This window comes from Ostrea edulis, chromosome 1, assembly GCF_947568905.1.
Source record: "Ostrea edulis chromosome 1, xbOstEdul1.1, whole genome shotgun sequence".
Lineage (NCBI taxonomy): Eukaryota > Metazoa > Mollusca > Bivalvia > Ostreida > Ostreidae > Ostrea > Ostrea edulis.
The window spans coordinates 61,935,835-61,950,317 of record NC_079164.1 but is presented as its reverse complement, the minus strand read 5'-3'; the positions used below and the strand labels follow the sequence as shown (position 1 = coordinate 61,950,317).

Genomic DNA, 14,483 nt, shown 5'->3' with positions numbered 1-14,483 from the left:
GCTACAATTCTGTACAGGACAATGGTCCTGTTGTTCATAATGTGTAGAATTATAGCTACAATTCTGTACAGGACAATGGTCCTATTGTTCATAATGTGTATAATTATAGCTACAGTTCTGTACAGGACAATGGTCCTATTGTTCATAATGTGTAGAATTTTAGCTACAGTTCTGTAGCTCCTCATTCGTAAGTATTGGGACATCAGTCAAGGAAGAAACACAACTGCAGCTAGAATTATACAACAGCATAATTTTCAGGACCAGGTATATGCAGTATAACTAATTCTTAACAAAATAAACATGATGTTTGAGATTGTTTTATGTTTTAGCTACATGTAATATATAATTATTTTTGCAGTCAAAGTGTTGAAATGTCCACTTTATGTGGTAATCAGATCTTCAAAGGTACAACCACTTACCAGTTCTGTCGAACATTTTTTAAAAAAAACATTGTTATATGATATGAAAAAGATACATTTCCTGTTGGTTAATCATTTTTGTATTCTAGTGTAGATAATATCAAATTTAACAGAGTTCAACAATAAAATCTTTTTACACTGTTAACAATGATGACACATTTTAGAAATAACACAGAATTTCATCGCACTTGGATACCCAGTTGTCTGATAGCTTCCTCCATGATGTTCTTATGAATGTCGTTGACCTCACTTTGAGTCAAACTTCGCTCCATGTGACAGTAGGTCATGTGATAAGCCTTACTCCTCCGTTGTGTTTTGGGATGCACAAAGTCATCAAAAAGTTCTACACTTTCCACAAGATCACCACCCACATTACGTACAATATCATAAAAATCATTTTCAGAGAAGTTTTCAGGTACCCAGAATGACACATCATTGATACATGGAGACTGTTTACTGAATGGCTGAAAAAGAAGAGGAAATCATAATCATGAATGGATTCATATCAAACATCATCAAACTGTGACATACTTTTTTTTGCATCGCAAGACCAGCCATCATCAAGTGACATTTTCTTTTGTATCACATGATAAAGGTCCTAGCTTAAAAACTGTGACAGGAGGTAGATAGGCAAATCAAGAGTTCTGTGTGTAAAACACTTCCCCAAATTTGACCAAGTTCAAGAAGCTGTAAGTATTTTAAACATTAATTTTTTTTTTTTAAAAATTGTTGAGAATCAAAACCCTTGCACTATGCACATCTTCAAGTTGTTTACAAAGGTATTGGCGTTAAAAATGTGAGAGAAGTTAAAAGGACAAACAATGTGTATACTCTCTTTATAATACTGTAGAGCAGTTTTTTTTCGCAGGTCTAAAATTTGGCAATTTGCTAGCTCAAAGGTATGCTAATAATTTTAGTGGAATAAAATTTGGCAGACAGGGAAGATTTATCTCTCTTGCAATTACTGAAGTCGCAATTGGGTGCATATTTGGTGAGTGAAATTTTGGCGGAAAGCTATCTAACTGTTAAAATAAGCCAAATTTATCACCCCACAGAGAAAATTTACTATATGGTATATCCTCAAAATGGACCTGTAATTTTCTCAAAAATTTAAGAAAATCAAAATCCTTGTCACATGCACATCGTCAATCCCCATACAAACACTCTGTTAATAAAATAAAAAAAAGAAGATCCTGACTTGAAAACTGTGGGAGGAGTTAAATGGACAAATCATGTACTCTCTGTGTAATACTTCCTTAAAACTGACTAAGTTCAACAACCTGTAATTTTCTCAAATATTAAAGAAAATAAAAATCCTTGCCACATGCACATCTTCAATATCTATACCAACACTCTGTGAAACAAGAAGGTCCTTGCTTGAAAATTGTGGGAGGATTTAGCCAGACAAATTATGTATCCTCCCTATAACATCGATTTTCAAATAAAGGGGCAAAACTCCTGCAATAGAGGTTGAAATGGATCAAAACTGCAACCTGATCTAGAGTGATCCACAAAGAAGCTACATAGCAAGTTTTAGCTTGTTACATGTATGTGACAAAAAAATGAAAATAGAAATGGAAAACCCCGAGTGGACTGGCGGACAGACATCGCTGTACTTTAATAAAGCCTATTTAAAGACGAGTGTATAAAAACCGCTCACTCCACAAGGTCACAAGTCATCATTTGCTATACCATAAATATGGAATATAGAATATACCAGCATTAACATTCTTGATACTGAGATTTATCTGGACATCATTCACTGCCAAAATGTCAGTGACAAAAACAATACTGTATACAACTTTAAATTCACTCCAGGTTATTTTCATAAGTTGAAATCAATCTTTACATAGTGTGAAATTCAGTTTTTGCATCCATTTGCATATGTATAAATGTCAGACCAAGATTATGTTCACTGCAGGTTTAATTTTACAGTTTTGGGCTGTAGTGAAAATAGCAAAAATAAGACTATATGCAATATACATTTATATCAGTATTGCATCTGACAAAATCTTTAACAGACCTTAAAAGTAACTTTTGTGTCAGGTTCATCAACATTAAATTGGTTGAGGAATTTGGAATCTTCACTCCAGAACAGCCTGATGTCAGGTATACTGTACAACCTCATGGCTAACCGTTCCAGTCCCAGTCCAAATGCCCAGCCAACCTTACTGTCAGCTCCAGCTTAAAGTACCGCAATAACAAACATGAAAAATATCATTATACTACCAGTATTTTCTTGTGGAATACTCATCAATGGAGAAAAGGTAAAGAGATTCTGAGAGTTGGATTCTGAGCCCTAATATTAACCAGTCACTTCTGGAAATTACTGTACAGTTATAATTTTGCGATCATCAAAGTTGAGGATAAATTTTCCAAATGCATGGCATTATTTAAACTACTATGTTACATAGACGATAATTTCACAACATTTTTTCATGGAAAAAAAAATCCCTCAAAATAATGATAAAGTCATTTCAAAGACAGCAACTCCTCTTGCCTATCTAGGGTTTTATGTGATTTTTATAATCAGTATTTCAATTACCGTATACAATGTGTTCTTTTCACCCAGCTACTTTTGGAAATGATTTGCCCAATTTTAAATTGGTCCAAAGTTCGTTTTTGCTTTGCTACTTTAAAGTAATGAATGAATTTATATTTTCCCAATTTCAAATTTGCCCATTTTTGATAAAGGCAAAATGGAAAAAAAAAGAAATCTAAGGCAAAATTTACCCTGTATTCAGAGTCATTTACAATTTACTGTGTATAATACACAATTTGTAGCTTACGATACACCAAAATTAAAAAGTTGTTTGTATGCCATCAATCTAATTAAAATTAGATCCTTTGATCCGCTCACATATATTGCTACCTTGTGTGAGCAGATCAAAGGATCTGATTTTAATTAGATTGGTTTGCCCTCGTCCAACTGATTGGAATAAATCTCTCCAACTCTGAGAGATTTTTTTCATGCCTTTTTATCAACTTTATTTTTACATTTAGATATGGAAAACTTGCCAAATGAATAAAAACTAGGTTCTTATAAGAAAAAATAATTGTCTACCTATCTACTCAGATAATGAACAGAAGGCCCAGGATCAAGACGCCCAGAGATCTCTTGTCGAAGGCCTATGCCCCAGAAGGGGTAGTAGGCATAAGTACGTAAGCTACTCAGATTTTCAATATAGAGTCAGGAAAAGGCATGCAAGGTAGCCTTATTTGACTTGTGAAAATGAAGTTTACCTGCTGTAAGAAGTTCTTGTTCTATTATTCCACACCCCAGAACTTCTAACCACTCCCCCTGGTATTTGATCTCCAGCTCCCAGGATGGGTGTGTAAATGGGAAGTAAGCATCTACCCACTGCATCTCCACATCTTGTAGAATAAATAAATTATTGATTTTTTATTATCTACCCACTGCATCTCCACATCTTGTAGAATTAACAGATTATTGATTTTTCATTATCTACCCACTGCATAACCACATCTTGTAAAAAAGTGTTATAAATTATTGATTTTTTATTATCTTTGATTGCCATATCTCTGCTTTACTAAGAATAAATAAGGCAATAACGAATTAATTATATCTATGATATCTATTTATCTCTCTCTCTATCTAATATATCTTATCTTATTTATCCAATGTCAAAAAATGAATGAGAAATCAGTACAGTTCTTAATTTTGGATTTTATACAATTCTTAATATTGGGATTTTATACAATTCAAACTACAAACCCTCTCCAAAGAGATGATTTGCAAGATTCCTCAAGGTTTTTTTAAGATCCTGTTCTAAGGACAAAGATGTTTCCACTGCATGTCTTTCTTGTTTTGTTGAATTTCTTGTACCTTCTTCAAAAAAGGTCACTTTGGATGCGTCCTCTACATGACTGAAGAGCTGTTAAATATAAAAAACAACTGCCATATCAATCACCAATATCAGATTTCATACTAATGATATCTGTTTATCAGCACTATCAGATTTCATACTAACGATATCTGTCTATCAGCACTTGCACAGAGATCTATGTAATTATGAGGAAAAATCAAATGTAAACAAAATTTCTGGATGTAATAAATATCACTAACTTCACTATGCATTTAATATCAAAAGCACATTTACTTCTTGTTTTGAAAAAAGCCTGACTCCCTCCATCTGATGAAACACTGGATAGTGACTGGCATCTACAGTGTCTCTACGATACACATCACCCAGAACAAGGAAGGCGTCCAATCCCGTCTTGATCAGATCACTCTGGTGAGCTGAAGTGTGGGCTCTCAACATGTGCGTAGAATTCAGGTAGTAACTCTCCGATAAATCTCTGCTGGGATGGTGGGGAGGCACAAGTAAACTGTCAAAATTCTGGGTCAAGGTCACAACTGGACTAATCCGGTCAAACTTACTAAACATTGGTGCTCGCCAACTATTCCTAAAGTTGTTGTTGAAGTAATTTTCAATTCTTCTACTTATCAAATTTAATGGGTGATTATGCTTACAGTGTAGGTTCTTGCCGATCATTTCCAATATTTTGGGAGTAATGTTTGTAGACAAATCAGTGATATATGTGTTTCCTAAAATATCTAAAGACTTCACTTCAGAGCTGGGTTTAGTTGAAAATTTCTTTGTGAATAAATGCTGTGAATTTTGTGATGTCTGTAAAAACTGTCTTTCATATACACATGTAGGAATACAAAGGGCAGATTGTGAGATTCTCTTCCATCTGGTCAGTCTATACAAAAAATACCCTGAAAAATATTGTGTATGTATGAAGTTTACAATGCATGTATAAGTTATATTTTCTTTATAGTTACTGGCAATTCCAACATCTAATTAGATTATCTAACCTCCTGCAAATTTGAAGTATTATCATTGGTTTACATTGATCACGTGAAGACCATGTATATTCCATACTACATCGTCAATGGAATCCATTAGTTTTTATAAACACGCTTAGTAGACGGGTTGTTTCCTTTATCATGCTTACTTTGGTTTCAAAGTAGCTGACTGCTCAGAAACACATCCGAAAACTTCGGTCAAAAAAACAAATTCCCAACTGTTAATTTTAACTGAATGCGAACACTAGGCGTAACATTGAATGCAAACAGTGTTCAAAATTGGTTTAACACTTGGTATAGACCACAGGTCTATGCCAAGACAAGATGATGTAGTCAGACTTCATCGAATTGGCATAGACCTCAACATTGAAAAATATAACATAAATTTAAAACAATTTCATTTACTTTTAATGTACTTAGAAAGCATATTTTCTTTCCAATTCCGTCATTTCCTCATAACGTTTATCAGACGTCGACTGACCGTGCTGGGTCCTTTGGGATACCTTTATTGCTTTAAATCCAGAAAATTGGCATAGACAATTTGGTCTATCTCAATTACAATTGGCATAGACCAGTGCTATTTGACATAGACTCGGTCTATGGTTAATTTCGAACACTGTGCAAATACATAAGCAAATGAGTTTTTCACGTCACTTGTGTGTGACGTCATAGCTGTTTCAGATCATAGTGCATCCCTAAATGATTGCTCATAATCAAGCAGATTTTATTTCTCATGCATTCATGCTATTTGAAAAAGGCAGTCGGTAAGATATATTCGTTACTTGGTTTGTAGTTGTCCTAATATGTTTGATAGCGAGCGTAGCGAGCCAGCGCTGGCTCGTACTGCAAGCTCTAATGACTAGAGCACGGGAAATAATCCGAACTAAATCTAAACCTCTAACAGGGAAAATTTTTTGACGCCAATCCCAGAAGTCCCTTGTAAAAAATGGCTGAGATCTCGCAAAGTCACACCTTCGAATATGATTGTGAACCTTTGTGGATTTTCATCCTAATCTTGTGGCCTCCTAGCTCAAAAATTCAGTGCACCATTAGGCGAAATGTTCAACGAAGTGCAAAGTTTATGAAAGGCAGGCTAAGATGATGTGTGACATCATGTCTACGTTTTGACATACATCATAATAAGACTGACAGTGGCGGATCTAAATACGCACTTGTTATTTCCATTTGTAAAAGTCATACTACCGGGACAATATTGAATATACGTAAACATTAGGCATACATAATATGGCATCGGATACAAATTGTATATAATCGACTGCAAACCACAAATCTGATTAATTTTAAAATACTAAATTCTCAATAGAATTTATTATTCTAAAAACGGAGAATAACCCTTAAATTGTTAGAATATGTAAGGGAGCACAGGTACTGAATTAGTGCTATTTAAAACATTACAAAAAAAAAAAATTGATGGAATTCAGTCGGATTGAAAACATTTAAAAAAAATATTTGGGTTTTTTTGCGACTAAAAATAATGAGTGCTTGAATCCATTTCCTTTTAATAACATGTCCGGTAATGCAAACAACGATGACCCCCCACCCCCCCCCCCCCCTCCCTCATGATAACCAACCATGCCACTTGCTATTAACTACTGAAAAATCATTAATTCTAGTTTTGTGAATTAATCTTAATTATTGTATTCCCACAACAACAGTGGAGAGGGGCTTAAATCAATAATGTTGCAATTTTATTCAATGTGAATGCTGAAATATTTCATCATTGTGTTACAACTAGGATTATGTACAATATTATAAAAATTGTTCTGATCTTCTCTTTTGGAACATACCATTGCTAATTGCTACAAGGGGATTATCATATGAATTTCGTTTTTTAAAAAATAGATAGGTGCGCAGGGGGTGGGGGGTGGGGGTGGGGGGGGTATATACATGCCCAATAGTTGAATTTATCGATTTTATTTTTAAATTATCATTATATTGAAATGCGTTTTATGTTCAAAGGCAGAGCTGTATAAACACAGTTTTACAAACTTGAAAGGTTCGGGCATTTTTATCATACAATTATTAACTTGAAAAGATTGAGAGTAAAAAAAAAAAAAAAAAAGTAGAGGCAGTCAACTGCTTGGAGCATACAGTTCAGAACAAATCGTGCATCAAAGATTAAGCAAGTCATAGTGAAGGCAGCAGAAATGAAATGAAATGTATATATATAGCATAAAAAATATTTCAATCACATTCATGTCTACATGTTTTAATGATTTTTAATATGAAACCCTGGGAGAAAATTCATGTCATGTGTACATTGTATTTGGCAAATAGATATTGTTTAGATTGAACTTGATCAAAGCATGAACATTACAAAATATGTACATACATGAAGTTGCGCTCGCTCAAACAGTAGCACCGTCAACATATTACTTGGTCAGTAAATTCCATACGGGGTGAGAGTGAAATTAGGTCAACTACAAACCATGTCACTAATACATGTACTTCACTTATATGTACATGTATCATACATGTACACGAGTGTTACGCTGACACGGATGATTCATTATACGTCAATTTGGTTTTGCTATAATACTTCAATTGACGTCTACACAGTCAAAATAGCATAGCTAAGCAGATATCTCCAAAATTATCTGCTGCATCATACATGCATGTGAATTATTCGAATTTCCTCTAAAGTACTGCTTATATTAATTCGACATAACGGCGTCTTAAACCACATCAACAATGTTGTCCTTGATCAAAATAGCCATTTTTAGAAATTCATACATAAACTGGCCAACAAAAATTATCGATCCTTGAACATGTATGTAATACAAATGAATAATATCTAATTTTACCATCAAACGGTAACCTCGACATGGACGCAGCCATATTTGTTGAAAACTGAGCCATGGACATTTTCATTTTACGACAATAACAAACATTAAATTATGCCCAAACCCAAAAGTATATTTTATATATCAAAACAAGATTCAATGTGAATTAGGAATTTTTAAATTTCATTATAAATAAGCTTAAGACTAGGCTAGCTAGTGTTGCATAATGTCGAAAAAGGGTGAAAGGTCAGAGGTCAAAACATGGCAAGCAGTAGAAAGGCAATCCAAATTTATAAAATCCTATTACGTGAGAGCAGGAAATTCAAATCATATAATTACAGGTTTGGTGTATTGATTATCTTTGTAGTTTTGATAAAAATCGAAGTTTAAGTGAAGTCAAGAAATCTGAGCAACCCGAATTTCCTTTCTATTTTTCTGTGTGTTTTGTTGGTGTCAGGTCGATCCGTCCCTAGATGGTCCGTCCCTTGATCGATTAGGCCCATTTTACTTAGTCGATCCGGCCCCTCCAATTTTTTTAAATTAAAGATAATAAAAAAGGTAAGTTTTTGCATATATATATTGCAGTTAGTTATCAAAATTAAATATTACTGTCGGAGTTAGATATGTAAATACAATTGTTTGTACAACCTTTAAAAATTTTGTTTGAAGTGTGATAATCAGTACAATTGGTTATGAAAATATGTGCTCATTAATTATTGTAATTTTAAACAGTGTTATTTAAGTTTCTATTTCTACTTCTACCAGTAAGCGGCCACCGTCAAAATGATGACTAATATTATGCCACTGTTGGCATCAAAGCAATCAATGTATAGGTGTGTCCATTAATAATTGAAAACACTACTTAGAGTTTTTATAACTGCATTGTGCAATTTTTGATCATTAATTGTGATCTCACAGTAACTAGAGCTGTCACGGTTCCAAAAATTTTCGGGTTGGTTCTTTTTTTTTTACTTTGGGTTCGGGTATTTCGGTTTGGGTCTATATAACTATTTTAAAAATCTAATATACGGTTAAAATCAAAAACCTTTATTGTATTTTGTCACAATATTTACTTGGGGACTTGGACTGAGGTTTAGACTCGACATCCATGGTACTAGAAACAGCATTGTCACTTCTACTCGTTTCCATCCATGCTTTCAATATTTTGTCATTGACGATGTTGCTCCTGTGGTGTATTTTCAATGCGTCTGACATATCTTACATGTACTGTCATTATTTACAGTTTTGTCGACAATACCATCATTTAACAACTGATCAAAATACAGCCACCTTTGAAGATTTTGGCGACATAATGATTCTATTTTAAAAACCAAACCCGAACCGAAATACGGAAAAATGGAACCGAACCCGACCTGAACAACACAACCCGTGGTTTTCGGTTATTTTGGGTACCCGTTGCAGCCCTAACAGTAACCTAAGTATTAGATTTAAGAAAAAAAAACTCCAAAAGTTCAAAGAATTGCTCAGAGCTTAGGAATATGTTTTGATCTTCCGAAACCAAGGATATATAAGCTAATCTTCAAAATGGCCCTTCATTCTGACAATGGAGTTTCCATTCCAGTACTGTCACCTGGAGGTCCGACCCCGGCAGCAAACATTAGAGTATGAAAGGTGCAAAAAATGGCAGCATCGAACATGCAACATAGGTTTACCATTTTATTCATACTTCGTTGTTTAATGGTTGTTTCATCACATAGTATGTTTTGTTAGTCTGCAATCAAGTCATAAATACCAGAGAGCATATTAAAGGATTACTACCTGATCAACGTCAGAGGCACACACAATGAAGAGGAAATACGTAGGCTCTGAATTAAACCAATTCAGTACTGTAAATAACACATAAAAATAATTCAAAACGTGGTACATGTAATTGTTTTTTCTGGACCGGTTCGACTAGGGGATGTATTAACTAGGGGACGTATTAACTAGGGGACGTATTAACTAGGGGAGGGGATGTATTAACTAGGGGATGTATTAACTAGGGGACGTATTAACGAGGGGACGTATTAACTAGGGGACGTATTAACTAGCGACGTATTAACTAGTTAACTAGGGGATGTATTAACTAGGGGATGTATTAACTAGGGGATGTATTAACTAGGAGATGTATTAACTAGGGGACGTATTAACTAGGGGATGTATTAACTAGGGGACGTATTAACTAGGGGATGGATAGTCTAGGGACGGATCGGTAATGGGACGAATCCACTAGGGGACGGTTTGATAATCGGACGGAAAGTCTAGAAATTGTTTTGGTTAGCTCTCTATGGTCGGATAGAACTGCCAACAGTTCTTGTTTCGGTGTCTTTGCACAAAAAAATTCCGAGAAGTGAAAGAGAGAGAGAGAAAAATTTTGAACTTTCATAAAATTATAATCTCGGCAAAATTTAAACCTGTAATACAGACTGGCGCCTAGTTTATGGATATAATTATAAATACTAAAAGTATACCAACACGTTTTGTTTCGTCCTCAAACACAGTCATGTTGTAAGACCTATTAGACCCACAGAATGGTGAATCCCAATTTCATTTGGCATGCATTTATTGCATGCATGTAGAAGAGTCTGGATTTACATATCAGGTTTATCTGCTTGCTTAATTGTCTTCCATTATTTTTTTTTCTTCCCATTATAATGCCAGTTTGTATTTTTATGGATATATTGTTTCACAAGGTTGTCGGCTGCATGCAAGACATCGCACTGAATGCATTTTCCCTCTATCATTCACAGCACTTTTTCAGTCTCCATACTGTTTTTAACTCGAAACTAAAATCTTGTTTGTTTCCCCTTTTCAACCAAACAAGTAATATGTTCTTTCAGACTCAGACTTATATAACTGGTTTATTTCCATACATCTCCTAAGAAAATATGTTTTGATGCCCCCAAGATCAAAGAATGGAAGCACATTATTTCTGGTCTGTTTCTGTCTGCATCTTGAAACTTTATCAACTTATGAACTATCAGTCTGATTAAAATCAAACCTCTCGCTGCAGCAATTGTCCATATATCGAACAAAGTGAGAGGTTTGATTTTAATCAGATTGATGAACTATGCAACAGAAGTGATTGGATCACTAAGAAAATATCTCTAAGTTTTTTTTTGTCTTGAACACTATATGACACTCTCATATATTTTCAGTATTTACTGTTATCAATATAAAATTCAGGTTCATACATTCATGTAGTTTATGTGTTGTATGTATGATGATCATATGAATACATGTAGTTTATGTGTTATGTGTTGTATGTACGAGGATCATATGAATACATGTAGTTTATGTGTTGTATGTATGATGATCATATGAATACATGTAGTTTATGTGTTATGTGTTGTATGTATGAGGATCATATGAATACATGTAGTTTATGTGTTGTATGTATGATGATCATATGAATACATGTAGTTTATGTGTTATGTGTTGTATGTACGAGGATCATATGAATACATGTAGTTTATGTGTTGTATGTATGATGATCATATGAATACATGTAGTTTATGTGTTATGTGTTGTATGTATGAGGATCATATGAATACATGTAGCATAACAAGCAATAGTGCCTGTGATATGTATCAAGTGGATCAACAAAATCTCTCAATAGCATGCCCAATATAAAACATGGATTTAGAGGTGTTTAAAATACTATTCTGAGAAGAGCTGCTGACTTAAAAATCATAATTTTGTTTCTTGAACAGGGAATATGCTGTAAGGAGAGTAAGAGATGCTTTCAAAGAACACAAAAATGAACAAGATCCAAAGAAAATCACTTCTTTACTGAAATCAGCAGAGGAAAATTTGGATATAATAAGACGACAGGTAATTGTGTCTTTTTACTCTCTAATTTTAGTACTATTAATTTCCAATTCTTATGCTTCAAATCAAATATATAAAGTTGCTGTCTGCTTAAATCTAAATCATTATTGTGGTATTTTTCTTAAAATGAGCATATTAAGAAGTAATTCAATTTACAGAAGTATGTCTATCCCAAGTATTGGTCATCAAAAATTCAATACAATCCTTTCATGTATTTTGCACCACTTGGAAGACTATTATGAAGTAGAGTTGTCTTGATAGGACTAAAGAAATCCAGAGTCCAACTTTTGGTGTATTTGAATCTTTGTATTAATGACCTCTGCCCTTTTAAATGTTATTTCTCTAACCAAAAAATAATAATCCTCCATATCTTGTGACCTTTTTTAAATGACCTTGATTTTGAGAGTAATGATACATCAGTTCATGAGAAAAAAATCCCACATTATTCTCAGTCTTTAAACAAATCATTGCACAGCAAATCTATTTCAACCTTGATCTCATGACATAGCCCATGCAAATTTTAGTTTCAATCGCAAGCTCTGATCATAAGTGACCATTGCATCATGGACAGCATTCTAAAGTTTCTTTGTGACAAAAATGTAGTCCAGACAAAAAAGTTGTATACTTTCCCCCTCATTGACCATGACCTCCTCTAGATGACCTTGAGCTAGGAAAACAATGCACTATATGCCATCAAGAACACTTGTGAAATTGATAGCATCTCATCTTTTTCTCTTATCTAAAAGTATTGTCTTAACAAAAACTTTATACATTTTTCCCAGTGACCTTGTTAAATACCCATGATTTAGGTAAAATCAGATCTTCTCTAACCATCCAGTGTAATGTTTAGAGAAGATCTTATTTTAATTAGATCAGTAATAACACACTATATTTATCATCATAGGCAATTTTCATATCTTCGAAGAGCATATATAACCCTCCTTTTAAAAGTGAGTTATTGCCTGGACATTAAATGGGAGAAACAGACAGACAGGGTGATTCCAATATACACATATATCTCAAAATTCCACCAGAGTTTGTTAGCTAACAAACCGCCAACTCTTCCAGTTAGGCATTAGGGGATAGGGATTTTTTAGGAACTTCAAAACCATGCTGCTGCGTACACTGTGAAGTCACTGTTGAATGGCGAAAAAACATAACATCAAACGTAAACAGTTCAAAACAAGAACGTAAACATCAAGTTCATTACTTTACACTATAATTTGAACAGTCTCCCTACTTTTGAATTCTTAAACAACATAGAAATGAGGGGCTGGGCAACATATTACATCTTTAGACTAGTGTCAGCGGATCATTCATATTTTCTAAATGTGATAGATGCAGTCAACCATGGATAATTGACAATAAACAAATGTCTGAGATGGACGTAATAATACAGCTGAAAAAAATACATCTTTCATTCAGGTGTTTTTGAAGCTTGATTCAAATGGGTCAAAATGAAATTAAGAATCACTATTAATACGGGTAATTCACTATTAATACGGGTAATTCACTATTAATATGGGTAATTCACTATTAATACGGGTAATTCACTATTAATATGGGTAATTCACTATTAATACGGGTAATTCACTATTATTACAGGTAATTCACTATTATTACGGGTAAATGGAAATCAAAATAATTCTCTGTTGAATGCATATGTAACTTGTGGTAGACAATATTATAAGATGAAATGAAAATGAATACCTTTTTGATGTAATTTGTTTCAGGTTTTGATAGGAGAGATGTACAGTGAAGGTAGTCTCATCATAGAATCACAGTTTAAGCATACCACTTGACAGCCACATCAGATTTCTCCACCAGTATTCAGATCTGTACCGTGAATGATGTTTTGTCATTTGATCCTGTGATACTTATTACGTGTAATGCATGCATTCTTTATTATTAAAGACAAGGCATGTGCTTGTTTCATCGTTGGCCTAATTTGACACCATTGATATTATGCTGGCAAATTTCAAACTCTGTAAATATATTTTTGTGGCAATGTCTTTGATTTTTTGTGGAGAGGTCATTCACAAATGTTTATTATTATCATTCATGCTGTAATGGAAATGCCCTTGAATTTTTTTTTACCACAATGTACTACCACCTAGAGGAACTGTATTTCACAACAATGCTCTTCATATTTCGTGTGGGTATACAAATAATCGTATTGGCATCATATTAAGCATTTGATGCAACAATTTTTGCGAATTCTCTTGTCAGCATGTTTGTTATAATTATCATGAAGTAAATTAATTAAAGAATAATCATCTGTAATATTCATATTTGTTTTCAGTTTATTTTATCTGTAAGTTCAAGCTTCGAGCTTTTCTGATTGCTTGTAGTCTGTTCATTCGTCTATAATACTTTACTTTTTCGACCTCTTCTATGGAACATTTAGACCAGCTTCTTAGACTAAGAGGTACCTTTATATTAAGAATATCTACATTCTCAGAAAAAAGTATACTTTCTGTCACTGTACATAAATTACATGATAAGTATATCTGCTGAAATGGCATGTATTTAATCAGAAATTGATGTATCTTTGGAAAAATATTTTTTTAAAGAGAAATTTCAATTCCAGTAAGA

At 33.7% G+C, this 14,483-nt stretch overlaps 2 protein-coding genes across 3 annotated transcripts; one reads left to right on the top strand and one right to left on the bottom strand.

Moving 5' to 3' along the window:
* Nucleotides 1–301: 301 nt before the first annotated feature.
* LOC125648404 (phenylalanine--tRNA ligase, mitochondrial-like) lies at nucleotides 302–8,149 on the bottom strand. 2 transcript variants are annotated; one of them, XM_048875496.2, is made up of 6 exons: nucleotides 8,079–8,149; nucleotides 4,541–5,163; nucleotides 4,156–4,315; nucleotides 3,663–3,794; nucleotides 2,443–2,603; nucleotides 302–883 (listed from the first exon to the last, which is right to left on the bottom strand). In XM_048875496.2, exons 1-6 carry the CDS (start codon nucleotides 8,143–8,145, stop codon nucleotides 599–601), a joined length of 1,428 nt encoding a protein of 475 aa, XP_048731453.1. In that variant the 5' UTR covers nucleotides 8,146–8,149; the 3' UTR covers nucleotides 302–598. The 2 variants fall into 2 exon arrangements, with proteins under 2 accessions (XP_048731453.1, XP_056011795.1); XM_056155820.1 differs by lacking the exon at nucleotides 8,079–8,149 and adding an exon at nucleotides 7,607–8,027.
* A 122-nt stretch (nucleotides 8,150–8,271) lies between these two features.
* Nucleotides 8,272–14,177, top strand: LOC125648472 (LYR motif-containing protein 4-like). The gene is made up of 3 exons (XM_048875581.2): nucleotides 8,272–8,398; nucleotides 11,771–11,891; nucleotides 13,622–14,177. Exons 1-3 carry the CDS (start codon nucleotides 8,319–8,321, stop codon nucleotides 13,688–13,690), a joined length of 270 nt encoding a protein of 89 aa, XP_048731538.1. The 5' UTR covers nucleotides 8,272–8,318; the 3' UTR covers nucleotides 13,691–14,177.
* The last annotated feature ends 306 nt before the right edge of the window (nucleotides 14,178–14,483 follow it).

Coding starts and splice junctions, on each gene's coding strand:
- LOC125648404 (XM_048875496.2), bottom strand. CDS start 8,145: ATGAAAATGTCCATGGCTCAGTTTTCAACAAATATGGCTGCGTCCATG. Junction 5,164..8,078: donor GTCGAGGTTACCGTTTGATG/GTAAAATTAGAT, acceptor AATATTTTTCAG/GGTATTTTTTGTATAGACTG. Junction 2,604..3,662: donor ACAAGAACTTCTTACAGCAG/GTAAACTTCATT, acceptor CGGTACTTTAAG/CTGGAGCTGACAGTAAGGTT.
- LOC125648472 (XM_048875581.2), top strand. CDS start 8,319: ATGGCAAGCAGTAGAAAGGCAATCCAAATTTATAAAATCCTATTACGT. Junction 8,399..11,770: donor TTCAAATCATATAATTACAG/GTTTGGTGTATT, acceptor TTTCTTGAACAG/GGAATATGCTGTAAGGAGAG. Junction 11,892..13,621: donor TGGATATAATAAGACGACAG/GTAATTGTGTCT, acceptor AATTTGTTTCAG/GTTTTGATAGGAGAGATGTA.